The 23863-nt window shown below is 53.0% G+C and overlaps 1 protein-coding gene across 3 annotated transcripts in view; it reads left to right on the top strand.

Annotated features, from left to right (window-relative positions):
- The window catches only part of Gramd4 (GRAM domain containing 4), an 81426-nt gene that overhangs the window by 34052 nt on the left and 23511 nt on the right, over positions 1-23863 (top strand). For all 3 annotated transcript variants that reach the window (XM_074084718.1, XM_074084721.1, XM_074084719.1), the window contains exon 3: positions 7455-7575. In XM_074084718.1, the coding sequence (XP_073940819.1) occupies positions 7455-7575 (121 nt within the window). The remainder of the gene's footprint in view (positions 1-7454; positions 7576-23863) is intronic.

The following is a 23863-nucleotide window of genomic DNA, read 5'->3' on the forward strand; positions in this document are numbered from 1 at the left end:
GAGGGCAGTACATGGGGTCTCGAGGGCCAGTCACCTGGGATGAAGCCTTACTCGGCTGTCGCAGTTGCCATTGGCTTGTGCAGGCCTCAGGCACTGTCAGACTGGGCTGCCAGAAGGCTTTGAGAGTGTGATGAGCACAGGGACCAGGTGTAAGGTTGAGGGGGTCTCACAGCAGGTGTGGGCTTTGGTGTTGGTAGATGGCAGGGTTCGGCAGGGGATAGCCTTTGGGTGGGAGCTATGCCCCTGGACCACACCCTGCCCAGAGCCATGTTCTTCTAGACCACATTTCTGTGGCCACCTGAGGGCCGTTGGTCCAGCTGTAGGACTGCAGGTAAGTGGAGGGACTGGGAGAGCTCATGAGCTTGAATTCTGGGGCTTTTCCATGTCCTCCCTTAGATGGCTTTGCTTACCACTGTTCTGTAACCGCCGTTACAGAAGACAGTGTGTCTTGGGTGTGCTGTGGTGGTAACTGGAGACAGGGCAGCAGTGGGAGGCGGGGACACAGGACCATGGTGGTCTTGATCAGGGGCAAAGTGTGTGGGCTTGGGGGCATCGGGAGCCCCTGCAGGGGAGGATCACTGTTGGAGCTGGCTCCTCCAAGGAGATGAGTTGAGGAGTAGTCTGGAGAATGTGGGCTCCTGGGTGGTGCAGAGAGAACTAGAAGGAGCAAGAGAAGACATGCCTGGGCATGGGACTTCTTGGATGGGGGCCAGGGTGGGGTCACAGGAGGGATGGGCTATGGTCGGTATGGCTCTGATGTGCAAATTGCCATCTATGGGGCAGGAATGTCCTGGGGGACACACTGATTTGGGAGTGGCTTGGTGCCTTGGGCTGTGGCTGAGGGAGGGGAACAGATGCTGAAGAGACTTTGGCAAGGTCAGACCATGGACCTGGGCTCCCCTGCCTGTGGCACTGGGTAGCCCTGTGGGAAAACCTGCAGGGACTCGGATGTTGGGGATCACAGGAAATCCTACTGTGTGTTCCAGAGGAGAAACAGGCTCTGGTGCGGGGCTCTGTGTGAAATGCCACAGCACTGACTGCAGAGAGGCCAGCTGTTTGGCCTTAGCCAGACCCTCAGTTTTAAAGAGGGACAGCAGTACTGTCGCCCTCTAGACTGCTTTGAGAGTCACACAAAAAGTGCTGGGCCAGCCCTGGTCCACTGTTAGCATGCAGACAGCCACGAGTACCAGTGACTGTGAGTGACTGTGGACAGTGATGCAGGCCCTCCTCCCTGGCCCATGCCCCTTTTACAAAATCTCTTCCCTGTTGCACATAGGGCCTGCTCTGGGGTCACACTCCTGAGGTCCCTGTGTGAGAGTGTGCACAGTGCATGCCCTCCCACACCCCAGGCCACCCTCCTTTCTACAGAGGTGACAGTGGCCCTCCTTTGTGGCATCTTCCTGGGGGCAGCACAGAGGCTTCAGTGGTCAGTTGATATGATGGCACCCTTGTGGGAGAATCCTCTCAGCATACAGGGGCCATCACAAGTGTGCAATTCAGAGGGTTCTAGTGCATTTTCCATATCATACAGCTGTTGATACAATCAGCTTGAGCACATTCCTGTCACCCCAAAAGAGACCCCGTATACTTTAGCAGTCACTCCTTGCGACTCTCTCACCTACAGCCTCTGCCCACCACCAGCCTGTACCCTGTCTCTGTCAAGTCGTCTGGACATTTTCTGCAAAAGGAGTCCCACTGCACGTGGCCTTTGGTGTCTGGCTTCTTTCACTCGGTGTCGTGTTTAAGGTCTGTTGGGTTGCAGCTCATTCCTTTCGTAGCTGATTGAGGCTCTGTGGTTTGGATAGACTGCATTTGTTTATCCACGCATCTGTTGGTGGACCTTAGGTTGTTTCCACTTTAGGACTGTGACAAATAAGGCTAAACATCTGTGAAAATGTTTTCTTATGAACATCTGTTTTCATGTGGAGGCCCTGGATCACGTGGACACCCCATGCTTCACTTCTGAGAGCCTGCTACAGCAAATTCCCAGGTGACTGGCTGCCTTCCCACTTCTGTATGCAGGTCTGCGGGCTCCCTGGTTGGCACAGACAGACAGACCACTCTCCCTGCTACTCTGAGGCTCTCTTCTCTGAGGTGGCACTGAGCTGCTCATCCTGTGAGCTCAGGCTCCCGCTGGTGGATGTGCCATGCCACCGCCCTGACTCTCACCTGGGGGATGCTGGGCCTCCTGACTTGTGGAACCTCTTGGTCTCTGAGTCACTTGCTGTGGGCTGCATCACCCTCAGGTGGTGGACAGGTCAGGGCGTCAGCTGCACTTGTCTTTCTGATGGCCACCACAGGCTGCCATCCTCTGAGCTGTGTAATTTGTGTCTGTGGCTGCCCAAGGTCCCTGCTCGCCTTGGCCCCAGCATGCCCTGCCTCCACCCAGCACACGCTGACCCCAGCACCAGTGTCCTCAGGCACATCTAACTATTGACTCTGGCCAAAACGGAAGCTCCAAGTAGCTTCAGCCTCTGTGGCTCTTATTATGAGGGCAGAGGTCATCTTTGCCTGCATTTAGACTTCACTCTTTTTATTTTATTTATTGTGATAAAATACCTGTAGTATAAAATTTGCCATTTTAATTATTAGACAACAGTTCAGTGCAGCCTTCACCAGAACTTTCTCAGGGTAAAACTGTCCCCATTAAGCCCCAGCTCCCTGTTCCTCCCCAGCCCCTGGCAGCCCCATTCTGCTTTTTGACTGTGACTCTGACACTCTGGGGCCTCCTGAGTGGACTCACGCAGCACCTGTCCTTTGTGACTGGCTTATTCACTGAGTGGTGTCCTCAAGGCTCATCCAGTCCATGGTAGCAGGTTAGGCGTGTTCCCATTTGCTTTTTGGGACAGCTATTTGTGTCCTGGGGCAGAGTGGTAGGAGGGAAGAATCCAGACCCCATTGGGAGGGGAGGGGAGGCAGAGGGGAGAAAGGAGGAGCTGAGGGCAGGGAGGAGTCCTGGGTGAGAGCCAGGAAGTGGTGTACAAGGAGGACGCAGCAGTCTGAGGTGACTTCCTGGTCAGGCCGTGGCAGGGGAGGAGCTGGAGTGAAGAGGAGAGGTGAGGGTGGGAGGGCGGGGTCCTCCCTGTGGCCAGTATCAGAGCTCTAAGGAGGTAGCAAGCAGGAAGTGGGCATCAGGGATCCTTAGAGCTGGGGACAGCATCCGGGTGACTCCACCCACAAAAAGGCCAAGGGACAGATGCCTCAGAGAGCAGGAGATGGAAGAGCGTCCCCAGAAGATTTAACCCCCCCTCACCACCACCCCCCGCCCCCAGGGCTGAAGGAAAGACCTGACAGGTCTTAGTACAAGAAACAGTTCTGGAAAAGCTAGAGAAATGGACACATGGCCACCATCCCTCTATTTCACAGTGACTATGCCATTGTTTTGGTCCCGTGTCCAGGCTCCTGGCCCCAGCTCAGGGTTGTTCCTTCTAAGCCTGAGAAAGAGCCAGCTGGGAGACCCAAGGGACTTGCAGAGGGCATCAGACCCCAGAATTCCAGGGTGGCCACCTTGCACCCCCATCAGGGGCCCTGCCAACTGGACAGGTCCACTGGAACCATCTCACTGCCCTGGTGTCTGGGGAACTCCCAGCAGAGCTGAGGCTTCTTTTGCACCAAGACCACCAGAGTCCTCAGAGCTGTGAGGAAACCCTGAGGCCCAGGTCTCTGGGACCCAGGCCAGGACACCCATCCAAGGACAAGAGTTAGTGCATTTGAGTACAGCCATCCAGCCTAGCGATGCACTGCTTATTTTGGGGGGGGGGTGGATTCTGGAGACATCAGGGTTGACCATTCTGCCTCTGAACCAAGGCTGAGCTGCTTGTCCTGCTGGCCCACCCCTGCTGTCTCCTGTCATGTGGCCACCTGTGCCCTTTGAGGCAGGTTGGTATGCAGAGTGAGTGGACAGAGGCCCTGTGGCGTTCTGAGCTTCCTTGTCTCCCCTCACTCACTTGGAACTCACCTGGCTTGGGCTAAGAACAGAGCATCATCAAACCTGGTTTTGTGGGTCACCCTGGAAACACGACATTAGCTGTAGACGCCATGGCAGCCGGGGGGCTGGAACTTTCTCCATTTTGCTGTCTGTCTGCCTATCTTGCACCTAGAGGGATAGCACATACAACTGGGATGTAAGGCGTGTTGGGGTGTCTGCACTATGCCACACTACACCCAGGAAGCTCCTTTCTGGGGCCATCATCCCTATTTGACAGATAAGGAAACTGAGGCATAGGAGGTGGTTATACCCAAGATCATGCTGAAAGTCACCAACAGAGTCAGACTAGGCTGGACTCTGGGTTCTGAGGACCCCAACTTCACTGCTTAGCACAGGCTGTAGAGGCTCTCAGGTTCCTCTTCCCACACACTCATCTGCCCACCTGTGTTCTGAGAACCCCTCCCTGGCCTTCCTTCCCTCCCCCTGAGGTCTGTGTCCCCTGTCCTTCTAGTCACAGTCAGGCACTTTTGATTTTGGGCCTTGGGACATCTTCTGTGGGAACAGAATTGTTTCATGGCAGTTTGTCTCCTGTCCTCTCTGGGGAGCCCTCCCATCTCAATAAAGGTAGGGGATGAGAATGAGGGGACGTAGCTGTACATCCTGGTTTTGTCCCTGGCTACCAGCTGACTGCTCCTCGCTTCCTTCCTGTCCCTGGGATGGACATGACTATGGGGCTAAGTAGCCTGCACTTCAGCAGATGAAGGTCATGCAGACTTGGAGAAGCGGTCAGTGGGGCTCTAGCTTTCTGCCGTCTTTCCTGGGGCTGGCATCCTTGAAGTAGACCAGAGGAGGAACGGGCCAAGGCTGCTAGCTTCTTGGGGCTCAGCCTTGCCTTGCCACAGAGGAAGGGGACCTTTATTCTCCAACATCCCTCGAGGAGATTGCAGTGGACTTCATCGTGGGAAGGGCAAACCACATCTCGGGACAGGCTGGGCAGGCTGCATAAGGCTGTGCTCTGTCCTCAGTGTGGTGCTACAGGAGATGGGGGAGGGCTTGGGTCTTGTCATTCACAACCCTTCGCTAACCTTTGGATGTCTCTCAGGCAGGGCCTTAGCCCACGTCCACTCCTGGGCCATCGTCTGGCCTGGCTCCCCCGGGTAAGGGGAGCAAACAGGCCTGCTGAGCCAGGTGTTGCACTCATGCTGTGAGCCTGCAGGTTTTGGGGACAGAAAGAGTTAGTGAAATACTTAAAGTATGTTCCCTTGCAGGTGGCCCTGTGGAGTGCAGGTGAGACCAGAGGGCAGCCAGGCATGGGATAGTTCCTAGGGGTGGTGGGGGCTGCCAGGTCTTATTTCAATTCAGCATTTATGATCTTCTAGAGACAGGCCTTGCCTTACAACGCTGGGAGCAGAGTGACTAGGTAGAACTCCAATGCTAGGAGAGTGGGTAGATCCTTCAGGAGGTGCAAGAAGCCTAAGGAAGGAGGAATGGAGATGAAGTCAGTCTGTGTTTCTAGAACCAGCCTGAGGTGGAGGCCTGAGGAACCGAGGGTGTGCCTACCGACCCACTCAGCATGTGGGGATGGAGGGTGACAATGGGCAAAGGCAGGAGCCTGGTGCTGGCTTGGGTCATCGGTCAGGCAGCCCAGAGCTGCCCACAGCAACTTAGAGATGACCAGATTACATGTGGGCCAAAGTTTGTGCTTAGGATTTTAAAAGGAATTTTTAATGTGTGTGTAATATCCCAAACTCCTAGCACACTTGAATTCAAAGCATGTGTGGGAGCTCATTTGTCTCATGTACGACCACGGCCACTGCTGGACTGTCCTGCTGCTTCTGCCCCTCTGGAGGATTATGGAGCAGATGACAGGCATTTGATCATTCGTCCTTAACATGTTAGGGACTGGTCTAAAAGATAAGGGCTGGTGGTAGCCAGCCACAGTGTAAGTTGTGTACCGTTCCCTATAACTATGTCTTTGGGGGGCACTGCACACAGGCTGCTGCTCGGGTTTCACTGGACCTTCCCTAGATTCTGCAAGCTCATCTGGGGTTCGTTGACTCAGAACCACCTCTGAACAGATGTTTAGACTCTGACATCTGCCCCATGGCTCCGAGCTGACACCTACCTGGCCCACACCTGAGCTGTCTCGGGGCCTGCCTGGAATGGCAGGGTCCATTGCTGCATTGGCTACAGCACAGGTGTGTCCTCCTGGGGCATCTGTCCTCTGGACCCAGGCTTTAGGGGTCAGTAGTGCTCATGGCTTCCAGCACCCAGGCCCCACCAGCCTGCTAGAACAGGTACCCCATGTATGGTCCTCATGTGTCAGTAACGGTGGAGGGAGTGAGGCTGATCGGCACCTATGGGGTCTCTTGGTTAGGTCAGGTAGATGAAGCTGTCCTGCCTTCAACCCATCTCCAGTCTCCACCTGTCGCTGTGCTAGGACCTACGAGGGCAGCAACTGACTACAGCCTGGGCCCTGCCCACATGAGCTGGTGCTATAGTAGCCAGAGTGGCTGAAGGTGTGAGTTAGGTGCCCAGGGAAGGACAACCACAGCCTTTCCCAGAGCCTCTGGCCCCATCAGCTCCTTGGACACAGGCTGTGGTCTCTGGGAAGGTGACACACGTGCAGGTAGTATCCACAGTGCTGCTCCAGGCTGACCTGTCCATGCCATGTGTATTTTCTTGCCTGAGGAAGGGGTCAAGGGACCCAGGCAGGGAAGTCAGGTCCCTACTCACTGGTGGGGCCCTTGTGTGCCATTTCTTGCTGGGTCAGCAATAGGATGCAACCATGGAGGGTGACCATGTGTGTACCCGTGTCATCAGAGCAAGCCTGGCTTTGTGGGTAGGGTCATATTCATTTCCCTCTGGTCAGCAGGATACACAGCGGCCACCTGTGACCAGCCCCTGGGCTTGTAGCATTGACCTCAAGGACCTGTAACTAGAGCTGACCCTCAGCTGCTGGAACCGTGGGTTAGTTAGCCACTGTCTGTGGGACAGACAGGAGGAGGCCCTGGTTTGGGATTTGCTCAGCCTAGGTCCCCTCAGACCTCATCCTGCCTAGGAGCCATTCTCCTTTCTGACTCATGCAGCATGGTGTGGACACCTATGGGCCCCAGCTCCCGTCGTGAGAGTGACCCCCTACAGTCTGGGGGAGGGGACTACAGGGCGGCTCCGAGATTTCTTCCCTCTCCTGGTATTGCCATACCAGGAGGCTTAGTGCCTCACTTGGTCTTCATTTTGTATATTCTTTCTTAAAGTTGATCTCACCTTGGCTCTGAGGGTGTCCTCACGGTTAGAGATCCCAAGGTGGGCTGATGCACTGGTGTTGGACTTACTGCACAGCTTGTGTCTTCCTTGTCCCATGGGTTCAGGCAGGTGTGGGTGGGGCCCCCTGGCCATCAGGCCAACCTCGTGTCCTGGAGGCGGTGGCTGCTGTCCTGAGTTCTCAGGCTGTGTAGAACCAACTGATGTAGACAGAGGATGCTTCTGTGTGGCTGCCTCTGAGCTCTTGGTGTTTTCCTTCCAGGCTGGTCCAGGGACCCTCATCATGGCTGCAGGGGTCCAAGACTTTAGCAGGACAGAGTGTGATCGGCTGAATGAGATCAAGGGTCACCTGGAAATCGCTTTACTGGAAAAACACTTCCTACGTGAGTATCAGAATGTGCTTGTAGGGGACAAGCCACTGCAGAGGTGGGGATGAACTGGAATGCTAACTTGCTGACATGTTCTCAGGAGCTCTCCTGGGCACAGGCGTGGGGACAGGCATGGGCCTGTGTGGCTCTTCACACTTGGAAGTCCCTGAACCACCCTTTGCTCCTGATTGTGTCTCCTACTTGCTACTTTATGAAGCCCAACCCTGGACTGTGATTGGCGCATGGGGTGAGGGAGTTTCAGGGGCAAAAAAATGAAATGTTCCCTGAAAGTTTGGATTACTTTAGAGAATCTGGCACAGAGGTTTTCAACAGTTAACTTAGGATTTCTCAGAGCTTTTCAAAGGAATCTGAAATTCTGTGTTTATTCTGTTTAGTTTATGCATCAAGGAGGGAGGAGACACTGGGATGTGTCATCTGTGAGCCTTCCCCACATAGTCCCTGCTTAGTGGGATTTTGGCATTTGGAACAATGAGAGGAGGAGATGGCTACTGAAGGTCCTGCCGGTCCTTGGGGATGTGATCCTGCTGACGTCTCACTTTTGATCCTTCCACCTCATCTCCATGTCCTCTAGGTTTTACAGATGAGGAAACTGAGGCACAGAGGGTTGACTAAAGTCACCCTACCTTTGGGTGAACTTCTTTAACTAGTAATGGTTTAAACCAGGCCGACCAGCCCCAAAGCTCATGCATTGAACCCCACTGTGTGACACAGTGTTGTCATAGCTGATGCCATGGTGGAATCGATGCTATTAGGGGGAAGGTACAGGGAGAGGTAGCTTCAGCCTGTGTGCCTCAGCCCTGTGTCACTGAACTGCGCAGAGCAGAGCCCAGGGGAGGGGTCTATTGCAAGGGGTGGCCTCTGCTAGGGGCAGGGACTGAGGATGGACACCTGTGCACTCACACCCACTCTAAAGCAGAGATGCAGAATGAAGCCGGCCTCAGCCCACAGTGTGTGTGGGGAAGACTTCCCTGGAGCTGACAGACCCATAAGGAAAAGTGCAGAAGTGGCCTCTGTGGGATGCTGCTGCTGGTGTCCTGGGACCACACTCACAATCCTTTCCTCAGTGTTACCAAAGAAGCATTCCTCCCACTCCTTGGTGGCTCCTGAGTGGGAGTGTGGAGTTCAACTGACATCTATAGGGGGAGAAGTTAGGGGCAGTATTTTTTAATTCCAAAAAATTTCTAATGTACACAGAAATGGAGCAAATAGTGTTATGAGCGCTCGCCAACACCCAACACAGGAACTGGTTTGGGGCCAGGCTGGCTTCCTCCCGACCTCCTTCTCTGGGTATTTTGGAAAAATCCCAGCCAGTATCTTATTGGTTCATCTATAAATATTTTATTGATAGCTCAGTCTGGTTTAAAGACAAAAGCCATGAGTCCATTTTGACAAAGAGAACAACAAACAGCTTTTCTTTGGTTTCATCAGATATCCTGTTGCAGCCCAAATTTCCCCGATAAGCTCAAATTTTTTAGAAATCCTCTTTGAACTGACACTTCTTGAGGTCCGTGGGTGGGATTAGCTGCTATGTCTCCTCAGTCTTTACTCTGCAGTTCTCACTCTGTTGCTTTTTACCCTTGGGGACTGTGTCACCTGCTGACAGTGTCCTTGTGGACTCAACACATGGCCTAATGTGTCCCCATACACTGTCATTCCTGTTCCTCCCTCGTGGCGGGATCTGGTGGGTCTTTGGGGAGGACCCTTTGCTGGTGTTGGTGTGTTCTGGCAGAGGTGGGCTGTCTCTGATATCGCAGGGGATAATTATTGCTGAGAGCCGTCTTTCATCAGAGTGCAGAGTGACAATGTTTCTGAAGACAAACTTCCTTTTGCCGACTGTTTGGCTATCCTGAGGTGTGGCGCGCGTGGGAGATGCAGCACACATGCTTGAGCTTCCTCCCTTTATTTTCCAGTTTTAAAGTAATGAGTTGAATCCTCCACTACAGACCAGCAAGGGTGGTAGCTCTTGTGGGAGTTTTGGAGTCATCCTGAGGTCATAGATCAAAGCCCACTCGACATGTTTTTGTCACTGGTTATTATTTACTGTTGCTCACGTACAGGACTGTGGGAACCTCGGAGGTGGTGTCTGAGTCCTTTTCCCAGTGCGACAAGATGTTCCAGGTTTGTCACAAACATTTCCTTAATCATTTTTTGAAACAGCCCTAGTTCCTTTTGGTGGAAAGTGATGTTTAGAGACTGATTGAGGATTCCAGGGCATTCACTGAATGTTCTGAGTTCTCCGTGGCCACAGCCAGGGCACCATGGGTCCGTACAGATAATCTGATGGGAACTTACAAGCAGATCTCCTGGGTTTCTATCTGACCGCACTGGACCTTCATCATACCTCTGCGTCTGGTTCTCAGAGGGCGGTCACAGCCTTGCTCATCTGTTTTATCCACAATAATATATAAAAGTGTAGAGCTGTTGTCCCCTGGTGGGTCACTGAGTACACTTTGTATTTGTCTCTTGTTCTTTTCTCCTTGGGCGACGTCCCACTAGGAGGGATTTTCCTCTTCACGGCTGTGTTGCCATGCTGTGTAGGGCTGGGCTCCATTTGTTTCTCTGCACTTGAAACTTTTGCAGATTACCTTTGTTTTCTTTTAACTTTTTATTTTGCCGGGAAGACTTACCAGGAAGTTACAAAAATAGCACAAAGAACTCCTGTATATTTTTCATCTAGTTATTCCTCTCTCTCATCTGTCTGCTTTCCATCCCCCTCTCATCCCCCATTTATCCACCTACTCAGGTGCACATGCATCTGTCCATCCATTCCTTCGCCCACCTATCGATCCATCCACCCTGTATCCATTCATTTGTTCATTTATCTGTCTGTCCATCTGTCCATCATAGTATTTTTTTCAGAGCTGCCTGATGGTCATTTACAGACATGATGCCTCTGAGTTTTAAACACTCTGGCCTGTTTCCTAAAAGCAAGGATATCCTTGCCAAGCACAGTAGCTCAAGTTTGTAATCCTAGCTACTTGGGAGGTAGAGATCAGGAAGATCATGGTTCGAGGCCAGCCTGGGCAAAAAGTTCTCAAGACCCCCATCTCAACCAATCAAAGCCAGGCATGATGGTGCACACTGGTCATCCCATCTTTGGGGAAACTGCTTGGGAGAATCATGATCTGGGCTGGCCTGGGTGTAAAGTGAGACCCTATCCCAAAAATAATTAACAAAAAAAGGGCTGGCGATGTGGTTCAAGTGTAGAACTCCTACCTAGCAAACCCAAGGCCCTGAGTTCAAACCCCAGTACTGGAAAAACAAAAAACCCATAAGGATAGTCTCTTATGTAACCATAGTATGGTCATTAAACTCAGGAAATACAGAACTTAGTATAAGTTCACTCTCTCTTCCAAGTTCACTATTTTTCCCTTAATGTCCTTTCTAGTAAAAGCAAGTTCCGTGTCATGAGTTGTGTTCTGTCCCTTTAGACTCATTTTCCCTCAGCCCGTCTGTTTCTCCATATTGACTCTTCTGACGAGCACAGGACAGTTCTTTGACAGAATGTGCTCAGTTTACATTTGTCCTCTGTGGTCACATGGAGAGACTGTGGTCTTGTGCCCAGTGTCACAGACGTTGTGGTGTCTCCTCAGTGCATCCCATCAGGAGGGGCACAGTGTCATCACATCCCTTTATATGAAGTGTCAAAAGTTCCTATTTAAATTAAGTTCTCATAGCTTACCAAAATTGCTTATGACGGCTGGAGCCTGTAGTCGCTGCTTAAGTCTGAGGCACGAGGATCACAGGAGCTCAGGAGTTTGATGTCAGTCTGAATAACATAGTGAGACCCTGTCTCAAAAATAAATGCGATCAAGTAAAATTGGTTACCTGGGTCCAGAGTCAAGGTGTAGTCAGAGAACTGGAGTTTCTCTCCCCATGGTCATATATCTGTGGATAACTGATTTTCTTTTAATTTTACACTAATTCCATCCACTAACTTTTTTATAGAAACAAATATGTGTATTTATTCTTAGTTCCCCCCTTGGCACACATTAGTGCACTCACACTTACATTGTATCCTGGTGGTGCCTCTAACACAGTACCTAGAGATAGGCCCATTCTGTTCATATCTGCCTCTGTGGTGTGGCTGTGGTATGGTTTAATCCCTTTCTTCCCTGTTGATTGACAGTTACACTGTCCCAGTCTTCTGCTGTTGGAGTTAGTTATAGGTGGTTCTAACAGGGCTGTCTGCACCTGCAGTTATGGGCAGGACCTTGCGTGATATCTTGGATGCAGAAGGAACCCAGTGAGTGGAAGTTAATTGCAGAAAAGCTGGTCTGTGCCTTGCCCCCAGTATGGTGTCCTTCTCAGCTCCTGGGGGTGTACAGTATGTAAGAAAGGGGGTTATATCATCTTGGGGTGTTTTGGCTGACACCATGTGCTAGCTTGGCCATCTTGCCTTTCCTGGTCTGTGGAGGGGCTCCATGCTAATGTGTGGTGTAGAGAGGGAATCTTTTGGGATCCAGACACTCCTTAGCAGGTCATTGGGAGCACTTACCCATTCGGGGCATTAGCTCCCCTGTCTGAGATCACCTAAATAATGAAGCATTAAAACTTCATTTATTATCTGAGTACTTTCTCTCAGACCATCATTCTTCATGGAGGAGAGGAAATTGCCCAAGGTATAGCAGGCTTCTTCAGTTTTTAAATATTGAAGAGTACAAATGTCCCCATGGGAAAATGACATGAGATGAAGAAGGTGAAGTTGAAATGTCTCAGCCCTGACTGAAGGCAGGAGCCTTAATTTGTGAAAGAAGTGCATAGATAGGTGAGCAACGCCGTCCCTTTTCACTCAGCCCGAAATGCACTTCAGCTTATTGTGGTTTTTGGAGTGCAAATGCATTCTATTGCATGGTTTCTAAGCATGAGTATGCATTTATTGATCACCTGCTGTGTGCAGGCTCTGGGAAGTGAGATTCTCCAGCATTGTAAGGCACATACTCAGTCTCCACCCAAAAGTAAGTTGGCATGAAACTGAGTTTTGGAGAGGAAGTGTTTCTGGGGACCCTCCTGGCTGCTTGGCTCTGCTGGGGGGATCCATGTAGGTCCTGATGTGAAGGCCTGTGGCACCTCCCCGACAGGCTGGTGGAGGCTCCCTTAGGGTGCCATGCCCCGTCTCTAGGCCACTGCCACCTACCCAATGCTAGACACGTATGGATTCCCAGTGGATTTGGTTGGCCGTGCAGGGTGAATTCTGGAGCACGTGATTCAGAAGGCAAGTGCCTGAGGTCTGCAGCTGATAATGCTCCTGGAAGCCCCTTCCTGCTCTGACACACTGGGGTCTGAGTGGCCAGGAGGGCTTTTGGAAGGAAGCTGACCAGAGATGCAAGGCAGTAGGCTGGCTGCTTCCAGAGACATGAAGAACCTCCTTCTGCATGCATAGGCTCAAAGGAGGAGCCCTGTAGGGCAGGGAAGTTCCAGGATGGCCAAACTGGGTGATTCAAGGTAAGGGGGACCTCACTATCAGCCTTCTGAAAACAGAAGAGTCTTGGGAACTGTGAACTCCAGGGGCGTGTAGCAGAGATGAGGCAGCCACAAGGCCTACTAGAGACCAGGCGAGGTGTGGGGTTGACCAGATGTCTCTGGACCTGCCCTTCCAGAGTCTTGTGGACTCCTATTTTGTCCTGTGGAGCATGGCACCAGCTCTGAGGCCAAAGAGGGTAGAGATGTTGTCCTTGCTTCTGTGTAGCACAACTGGGGTTCCATGTGTGCAGTGAGCAGAGAAGTTGCCTGGGTCAGCAGCCTTCCATCCTCTACTGCTCCTGTGGAAACCCTCACCTGCATGGATGAGGCTGCAGTGCAGAGACAGCTGTCTAGTGTCACATAGGGAGTATGGAGCAACATTGTAGGGGCACCTTTATTTTTCCACACCCATCTTCCCCACTGCCTGGACTCATGTGGGATGGAGTAGAGGTTGCCAGTCTTATCTATGAGGTCCAACAGCTTGAGCTCAAAACCTGGCAGCTACTGGGTGCTCAGTGCACATCTAAGTGCAAGTGTATATGTATGGATGGTTGGATGGATGGACAGATGGATAGGTGGGTGATTGAATAGATGACTGGCTATATCAATGAGTGGGTGAGTACATGGATGGATGGGTGGAAGAATGGATGATGAGTGAATGGACGGATAGATGAATGGATCAATAAGAGGTAAGTGGATGATGATTGGAAAGGTGGAGGGGCTGTTCCTTCTACCTGGCCTGCCCTTCTGCACATCCTTCAAGGCCCTACCAGCTACCTCTCAGAGCTGCACCCTCTTTTGCACCATCCTGTCTGGTGTTTGGTCCAGGCACATTTTCATATTGCCACCTTTGCTCCCTTGCACGCTCACCCATTTGGAGCCTTCAGCCCAGCCTCACCTTACTGGAGATGGGGTGTCCTTGCCTGCCTCCAGTCCATGCTGAGCAGGGAGCAAGTGTTTAGCAAAGAACCTGGGGCCTTGAGAAGGCACTGGAGCTTGGGAGATGTGGTTGCCGGGTGCTGAATGCATGGTAGGAAATAGTGGGCAGGACTTTTGAGCACTCCTATGTCCCAGCTCAGTGCTAGCCAGGGCCCCAGGTCCAGTCCTGGGCATCAGAGGCAACGGGCCATCTCTCCACCTCACACTGAAAGGCTGTGCTCAGTTCTAAGAATCAGTCATTCTGGGTGGAAGCGATGGCTGGCTCCCATTTTTTCTTGTTTTATTGGGGAATATCTCAGTGTACTCTGTGTTCACCCTAGCCCCAGCATCAGTTTTCTAAAATTCAGTACCATGCCAACATCTGAGTCTGTCATTTTAGAACAGAAATGCCGAGAACCCTAGAATTGAAATGTGCTGCCTGTTTACCAGTGTGGTGTTGACGGGTGGGTCAGCGTCTGCAAGTGTTGCCTCTGTGTGTGGAGCAGTAGCTGATGCAGCGGTAAGTGAATGCTGGGAGAAAATGCAGGCTGAAGTTGATGAGGGGAGCAAGGCATTTCCTGTGATGAGCTGTTTTCCCCCCCGACTAGAGCTGGTCACAGGAGGGAAGAATTCAAAGTTCTTCCTTTGCTGGTGGCTGACAGTGAAAGTGTGCACTTGGTCCATGTTGGGAGGGCAAGGCTTTGCCTTCTAGAAAGGTCCATGATGGTGATGACAGTGTAAATGGGGCCTGGAGAGTTCAGGTGACGGTTCAGGAGGGAGGTGTAACAGTGGAGCTTGGGTCTGGCAGGGTTCTAGGTGCTCCAGTTGTGCAGGCCCCACCTGGCTGGAGAAAGCTTTGTTTCTTCAGAGTGGCTGGGTGGAAGGAGTTTTATTTAAGGATTATCACTTGATTTTTATTTCTGGCTGGGTCTGGGCTGTTGAATCCTGTACAAAGAGGACTCCTGTTTGACAGTTCTACTTTTGTAGGTTTAAAAATAACCCCAAAGCTGTTTTCCTTCCTCCCAGCACTTCCCTGTGGGCTGGGTGTCATTGAGGCTGAGCTGGTGGGCTGAGCCACAGCCATGCTGCCTGGGCCTGCAGTGGACATGGACTGAAGCATCTTCTTTTTGTCCCCTTGAGTCAGAATATAGAGGGGAAAGAAGGGTCCCCTGAGTCAAGGGCAAACTGGTGACCTACTCTTCTTCCCCCAGACCCTGGGAGGCAGGAAGCTACCAAGTGAATGGACAGGGCTCATCTGTGCTGGGGTTTCCTTTTGCCTCTGTCCAGCAGGTTCAGTGCAAAATGCTCTGAACTGTGTCCAGCTGTTTCCCCTGGTTTCAGGGGCTCTGAGTCTTTAGCTCATTTGCTTCTTTTTGGAAGCAGTAGCCAGCAGTCTGCAGAAATAAATGGTCTTTGTGTGGATCAGAACATTTTCTTCTTCTTAGAGTCCCTTAAAAGCTCCTACCAGAGGGTGACCTGGCTTGTTTAGACCCCATGAGTATGAGGTTGTCTCTGGGCCTCCCTGCCCTTTCCCCCTCACTCTATTGTATATTGCTGCCCTGACTGCTCTTGTGGGGATTGGGGTGTGGGTGCCCCTTGTCCCTGGTGGTTAGATTAATGGTTTGCTTACATGGGCTTAGGGTTAAGCAGAAGCCCAGAATGGGAATTTCTGAGTTATGACACGAACTTCTCTTTTGTGGTACACCCCTGGGATTTACAGGGTTTGAGGACTAACTCATTCCTCAGGAGGTGTCTGGCTTCCCTGGCCTCCTGCAGGCTCCCTGGCCATCTCCACTGTCTAACCAGGTCAGCTGAGTGCTCAGAGCCCCTCATGGCTGGCTCTAGGCCTCTGGAAAAGAGCAGGTCTCTGGGCTGGGAGCTGTGCCACAGTGACCTGTGGCCTGTGGTAAGCAGTCCAGTCCTAAAGAGCCTCAACTCCGTGGTCTAATGTGCTGAACTCTGACTTTTATCCCAGGTCCCTACCTGTGACTTGTCCACCAGCAGGTTTGAGGTCAGGCCCACCTGTGTGGCTTCCTAGCCTGGCTTGCTTGTGGGAATAGGAGGGTGAGCAGGGGCAGCTGGGCTCTGGGTTCACTTATGTCTCCACCCTAGGACAAGTGACAGAGGGTCATGGAGGAGGAGGCCTCCTTCTGCCCCGTAACCCACGCGCATACCACAGGATCCTACGCCCATGTCACACATGGCTGGCGGGCAATGTTCCCTCCATGTGTTTTTCAGCACAGAGATTTAGAGAAAGTCTGTGGACTATTTATTGTCAGGGCTGCTTTGGGGCACTGGCAAATCCTGCTTCAGGGGCATTTCGAGAAACAGCTGGAAGTAGGTAGGAAAGGGATGGGAGGAAGGGGATAGCTGAGGTCCCTCCATCCTAAGAGGGAGGGTCCTGCCATATGGTCCTTGTTTTGTGACCCTTGGAATGCCAGGATTTGGGGAGCAGGAAAGTCCACTCTGAAACCTGGCTCTTGGGAACTCCTTTGAGCTATTTCATTTTCTCAAGGGAGAATGTGGTGGGCAGAATCATAGCCCCCCAAAAGTACCCATGTCCTAATCCCTGGAGCCTGTGAACGTGACCTTCCATGGAAAAAGGGGCTTTATAGATGCGGCTTGGGGATGACCCGGGATTATATGCGGGTTGAGAGTAATCACAGGGACCCTCATAAGAGCAAGGCAGGAGGGTCAGAGGAAGAAAGGGGAGCATAGAGTTAGAGGTTGGAGTGATGTCACTGCTACCAGGAGTCATGAGCCCAGGAACACAGAAAAAGGCTGGAAATGGGTTCCCCCTCCTCCAGGCCTCCAGAGGAATCAGCCCACCTACCTGTACGCTGGCTTTGGCACATGAGACTTGCTGTGGGCTCTGACCTCCAGAGTGGCAAGAGGGTGTGCTGCTTTAGAGCACCAAATTTGGGGAGAGTTTTTCTTACAGCAGCCATAGGATATCAGTGTGGAGGGGTATTTGAGGGGCTCCACTGCTCCCCTCCCCCACCCTGTGGGAGAGCTCAGATGCACTGACTGAGGGAGCAGGTGTCCACAGTAGGCAACCCTTCGTGGGGTGGCCTCTGTGAGCCACTCTGGGGGGCATGAGGAGGCCCTGAGTGGAGGATGTGGAGGGGAGAGGTGTCCAGGGCTCTGGAAAAGGCAGCCAAGACTGCTGACAGGCCATGACCAGGACTCTGAGGTTGGAGAGTGACTGGAGCAGAGGTGCCGAGGATGGAAACCAGCCACTGTGGCCCTGATGGTCCCTGGGGACTCGGTTCTGTTGGGAGGCTGGGTGAGGGGAGGCAGTCTTTTCAATAACTAGCTCAGCACTTCCCACTGGCAGGAAGTCAGCCCTCCTATTTCTTCTCTTGGGGAGGAGAAAGAAAAACTGATGACAGAGGATTGTATTGCTTTTGTCCTGTGCAAAGTGCTGTTATTTGACCTAAATGTGTCACCATGGGGTAGAGGCAGGCCTACAATACCCAGTCACTAGGTCTCAGCATTTCAGTCTTGGGGAGAGAGCACTGGCTTTGCAGGGAGCCATTCACAGAGAGAGAGAAGGAGCTCATGGGCAAGAAGTGGTCAGAAATTCTAGCTGCTTTTACTTAGTGACCTGTGTGCCACCAGGAAAGGCAGGAAGGCTTCTCAGGTCCCTGCTGGGAATGGACAGGGATTTACCAGAGTTATGTCTGCAAGGCCGAGATCAACCCTGGCCCAAGGGCTGAGCCCCCACCTGGCTGGGATGGGCTTGCACGGCAGAAAGCCTGGGCAGGAGAGGTACAGGGGAGAAGAAGAGGTAACGGGGCTGGATTTCCTGCTTCAAGGGCTGATAGGCATTTGTTGAGTCGACAGAGTGAGAGGACTCTGGCTCCACTCGCACACTAGCAAGAGGGTCCTGTGCATTTCACTGGCCTTGGGAAGGGATCTGTGTCCATGTACGTCTACATCCGTCCCTGGAGTGGTACTGGCCACTTTGGCTTATGCTTTGGCTAATGCTGTATCATGTTGTGGAACCTGGTGATGTGATGACAGTTCTCAGCTTAGTGACAACAATAAGGGGCAAATGTTTGGGGACGGTCCATTAAGGAAAATGTGGTTTCCTGTTCTCAAAAATGCTGGGAGGTGGAAAGGAGGTGTCTGGACTGCCTTCACACAGGCTGGGATCAAAAAGGCAATGGGGTGTGTGTGGGTGTTGGGGTTCCAGGAAGCAGATGGAAAAGTGTCAGAGCCCCCAGCCTTAGCCCTCCTCCTCCTCCCAGGTGCTCCCCCCAAAAGCATGCTGACAGTGTGAAGTATCTTGCATGTTTACCTGGGCGGTGGAGGCACTGTCACAATGCAGACACAGACCTGGGAGATGGAGAAGCCTTGTGGCTGAGTTCACCCAAGCCTGGTTCTTGAGTTCACTGAGTTGCAGTGGCTGCTGCAAGTGTATGTGGTTGAACCAGGGGATGCTCACCTTTTAGAGAAACGCTCGCTCACCGGTCTCTGTACAGGCTGATGAGCTGTTGGTTTGTTTATTTGCTCATCCGATGAGCCTCAATTGAGCCCCTGCTGAATGGCAGGCACCAGCATGGGCCAGGTGGCTGAGAATTGGGTCCTGTGGAAGTGGCCTCAGGGGTGCCCTTCTCAACTGGGCAGAGATTCTCTGAGTTGCCAGGAGGCCTGGCTCTCCTAGCTTTCAGGTAGTATATGACTCCTCCCAGGGGAAGGGCTGCCCCAAAATGACAGGGTCTTCTGTGTCAGGGACATGGCTCTGCTCACCAAGAACTTCAGAGTCAGGCAGGGACCAGGGACCCATGCCCTGTGGGTTTATTCACACACTTATGCCACTCTACGTCTGCTCTGGGCAGTGTGCCACCCCGTGTTTGTGGCGGCATTCTCCATACTTTGACGAATAATAACTGCTCGTATCTCCCAGGGAAGGTGTGTGTGAATGGGCCTCACAGCAACACCAGGAGGGGTGCTGGGTGCAGCCTCATGTCACAGCCAAGTAAGTAAGAGAATGGGTGGGGAGCTTTGGGGACTGGGGCTTATAGGCTGGCCACCATGCTAGACTGTGGCCCCCAAATGTCCAGGTGCTCTTCTTGCTACCTCTACTTGGACTTTCTGGCAGGTGCGATAGGGGCCAGGGATGCTGCAGGCAGGACTCTACGTACCCTTGAACCCTCGGGGGCAGAGTCCCCAGGAAGCCTGGCATAAGGCCAGGATCCTTTCCAGGACCTGGCCAGCTCAGCAGGTGTCCCTGCGGTCATCACTCCTGTTCTTGTTGCTGGACATATTGTGTGAGTGATTGCTGAGCTGTCCCTACCCACTGTCACCTCACTGTATCCTTGGCACCTTCTTGAGCCCAGCCAGATCCTGGAGCTGGACTCAGAGAAGCTGTGGATGGACACAGTGGGTCCTCCCTCTGGAACCTGCTGGGGGTGGTGGGCTAGAGTCATAGAAGCCATGGATGCCGTAGACTCAGAAACACGATGTGCTCACCAGGAAGCCATGCTGCTGCATGCTTCTCTGAGGACCTGTGTGGTCTCCAGAAACCACCACTCAGCATCTGGAGGACGGCGGCCTTGCCCTGTGTGGTCAGAGCCATCTTTAAAGGAGTATGATCGGACAACGCCCTGTGCATACGATGACTCATGAGGTGCTGAAGGTCCCCAGGTGACCACATGTAACAGCACTACTCTTAGATCCATCCTAAAATGTGTCTGTGCCTTGAGGCACAAGGTTGGCAGGTCGGCGGTCCTCAGTCCTTAGCCTACTTCTCCCAGGACCAATGGGGTCCTCTGTAGAAAGCCATGGCCAACTAGAGCCAGCAGCCCCTTTTGCGGGCTGGTGTCCGCCAGCCCCCTGGTGGTACTGGATGGTGCTGAAGGATGCAGAGATGACACAGCGGGGAAGAGCTGATCCCAGCAGGTGGGGACCTCTGCATACTCTAAGCCGATAGACTCCAGCACTCAGCAATCTAAATATTTTCAGAAGGTTTGCTAACCTTTGACCTCTGCCACAGACCACCATGCCATGTTTTGCTTAGACAATGTTTCTGGTTGTTTGGTACAGTTTTCCTGGAGGTGGGCCTGTGTCTGGGGCTGTTCTATTGACCTTGACCTGAAATTTGGTGTCTCAGACTTGGCTCTGTGTTCCCAGGTCTGGTGAGGTGGCCAGGACAGGAAAGGAAATCCCTGGGTCACCCTGAATACCTCCACATCCTACCCAAAAAGAAGATTCCAGCCTAGCTGATGACCAGTGTGGGATGGCTGCCCCTCACTGGGGGTCTTGTCATCTGGCCTCACACACAGACCTAGATGAATTAATTGATCCAGTGCCTTTTTTTTCCCGTACTGGTATTTGAACTCAGGGCCTCATGCTTGCTACTTAGGTGCTTGTGCCACCTCCCCCAGCCTGGTCCGATACCTTTTAACCATGTGCAATTGAAACCTAGGCTAACTGATCACCTGGACCTGCACCACCACAGGCCACAAGCAGGGCAGACTTCTGGGTAGAGACAGTCTTTAGATCACTCTTAGCCTGCTCCTACAAACCACTGTTCAGTAAGCCAGGCTTGGTCCACTCATGCATGCTGAGACCTTGGCCCGAGAGGCATCATGGCATTTGCTGTGCCACCTGCCCAAGGCTGTGAGGGGACCAGGTTGGGCTGAGTGTAGACACCATCCCAGCTTCCACAGGACAGTGCTAGGAAATGATTGCCGTGTTGTCCCATGAAGCCCAAACTCTACATGGGACATTCTCACTCCCTCATGGCTGTGATAGGGACCCCTGTCTTCCTTGTCTCTCTTGAGTCAGAATGTCATGTGTTCTGTCCAGGAGCTGCTTCCCTTGTGTTTTCTGTGGCCCTGGAAACGGCTGGTGAGGCCACGAGACTGCTGATTGGGCTGGCATGTCCTGAGGGCCCCCCTCTGTGAGCCCTTGTCACCTGTAGCTCCATGCACTGAGCCTGGGGAAGGCAGTGACTCATGGGGTGGCCACCTGTGATCCAGGGACTTTTGGGACCTCAAGAAGTTACTTCCTGTAAAGCTGTGTTGGCCATTGTTGTTGTGAGTGGGTGGCTCTGGGAGATCTGTGTCTCGGAAGGCAGTCTCAGTGTGCAGGGACATGAAGGGCCGAGTTCCAGGTGGATCCCACCAGCTAAGGCACTGGGTGAGAGAGTGAAACTGCCTGGTGCTCCCTGGACACTTTCGTTTCTGGGACTCACGTGGGCTGTCTCTCCTGCTGGACACCCTGAGCATGGTCCCCTGTGGTACCTGCTCTGCATCCTGGGACTTGTTCATTGTCTGTCTCTTCTTCCAGAGGGCAGGCCTTGTTTCAGTCACTTCTTTATCACAGGTGTGTAAAGTCTGACTGGCACATGGAACCACTTGGTGCCCATTTGCAGGCCTGTCATGGTGGATGGAGATTCGAACCATGTGGCAGTAGGACTGGGCACTCAGCAGGGGTCTGGTGCCTCCTGGGTCAGGGTGTTCTCCGTGCTGCAGGAATGAAACCACAGGGACAGGGAGGCCAGTGCATGGCCACAGCAGACCCGTGGACATCTCTACCTCTCCGGTCAGTTAAACCACATGTCTGACCCATTCTCGACAGGTGCCTGGGCCCCAAGTTGTAAAGAATGGGGTGCACAGGCCTGCTGAGATGAGTGTCGTATTCCTTACACAATTATTCAGGTCAGGACTTGCCTAGGGGTCCCACCAGGTCACTTGGGCTGGGGTCTCAGATGCTGGCTCCTGCACTGGGTGCATCCCATGGCCCCAGCCTGTCTGAGCTTCTCCCTGAGAAATGGAAGCACTGAGGCACAGGAGGGAGCATGGCCAGCCCACCTGGGGTGTGGCCAGCTTGAAGGAGTCCTGCTTGGTGCCCACCCTGGTTTCATGGAGGTCAGATGCACTGTCAACAAGGACCATAAGGATACAGTCCTCGCAGTTCTCTCTAGCTAGTGGCTAATCGGTGTCAGGCCAACACCACCCCAGGGCTGGGACTGTTTGAGTGACTCAGGGGGTGTGGGGCCCTTAGTCTACATCTGGGCCTTTTCCCACTGACAGTGGGCTTGGTTGAGTGCTTTTGCCTCCTGACTGTGTTCGTTTCCCCACTGCCGTGGGCAGCTGGGCAAATCGCTGTTTCAGTTCTGTGTGGACGAGAAAGAAGCCATATGCAATTCATCCTGGCACCCCATTCGTTCTGTCTCCATTTCTAATACCGCCATCACTCTCAGCCATGAGTTGGTGCCACAGCACAGCCTGCAGACCTGAAAGGTCTCAGAACCCAGGCATCTGGAGAGCCAGCCAGGTGTCGAGAGGTTGCTAAGCCTCTAGTGTAAGGCGAGAAGTGAGGACTGTCCCTTAGAGTTGTCATTCTTGTAACTTTACATCTGTCAGTTAGTCCTCAAGAGCTCCTTTGTGCCTTCCTCAGGGCCATGTGCTGTGGTGCTGTGGAGGCGCTGTGGGCGGGACTGACCCAAGCCTATTCTCCAGGCAGCCCAGCAAAAGTGGACGTGGTCACTGAACTGTAGGCACCAGTCTCCAATGGGCACCTCCCTCCATCGGGCTGCAGGCTTTCAAGGGCCCAGGTGGAATGCTTCCCTGGACCTGGGACCTGGCCTACTTGGGGAGAAGCCAGCCTGACAGGCTTTGGGCCTGTCCCCAGGGTTTGGGGGCCTGTTATTAAGCAGTTCTGGGAGTTTGACTCAGGCATTTGCTTCTAAGAGCGGCTGTCTGAGAGTGTCTGAGAGTGTCTATGGAAGTGCCCTTCTACCTGCCATCAAAGTCCAGTACAGACTCCCTCTCCATTAGAGGATGGCAGAACTGTGCGGGAGCCCCCTGCTCTGGGGGTTACATAGCTTCTCACTTTCCCTCCCTGACTTCTGGCCAAGGAGAAAGGAAGCAGAAGAACTGGGGTGTGCTCACTCACTCATCCACACATCCACCCAACAATCCATCCATCCACCCAACCATCCATCCATCCACCCATCCATCCATCCATCCACCCAACCATCCATCCATCTACCCATCCATCCCAGCAGCTACATGACAGGCGCCATCCTGGATGTTTCATAGCTGAAGTTGGGTAGCTGGTGGCGGGACTTGCTTGGCACTTTCCTGAACATTCTCTTGGCTTCCACATGTTCACAAGTGCATGGACCGGCAGAGCTGGTGGAGGCCGTGCCAGCAGGCTCAATGGAATGGCCCGTGTGGGAACTGGACCTGTCCCAAAGCATAGGCGTTACTTCTGGGCAGGAGGGGACCCTCAGGTGGCCTAGCCAGCCACCCCTTCGTCTGACCCCATCCCACCCCACAGGCTTCCCTCCCCCCACCAGCCCCTCGTTGCCAAGCCTCATTGCATCCTGCTCCTAGAGATGCCTCTGCTCTCTCTCCTTCCTGCTAGGGCTTGGGGATCTGCTGGGGCTAGCACTGAGGTTCAGTCGTGGCAGAGCTGCAAGCTTCCTGTGGATCCACAGTGGACTGAGTACACACAGCGATCCACTTGAGGGTGGCAGGTGTCCCACCCCAAATCCAGTCTCAACTGAGTTAAAATGAATAATCCCAAGTCTGCACAGGAAGAGGAGAGATGCCAGGAGTGGTGCTGAGGGCTGCTCTTCTTGTGCCGAAGGGACAGACTGGAGGGGTCGAGCTCTGTGTTGTTGTGGGGACAGTGGCATGAATGAGTCCCCACACAGACCTGACTTGGAAACAAAGGAAGTGATTTCTGAAGTGACTTTGGTCTCCTGTCTTGACTTCTGCAGCTCCAGAGGCTGCTGCCCTCCAGGGCTCCCGGCCTCCTCCACCCTCTTAGGGCTCCTGATCCCTGAGCCACGCTGCTCTGCATCCTTCCCCTAGCTACCCCAGCCTCTGTCCTTTCACCAGGGCTTGACTCAGAGCTCGTCTTCAGTGGGGGCCTTTCC

The sequence above is a fragment of the Castor canadensis genome, chromosome 8, assembly GCF_047511655.1.
Source record: "Castor canadensis chromosome 8, mCasCan1.hap1v2, whole genome shotgun sequence".
Classification (NCBI taxonomy): Eukaryota; Metazoa; Chordata; class Mammalia; order Rodentia; family Castoridae; genus Castor; species Castor canadensis.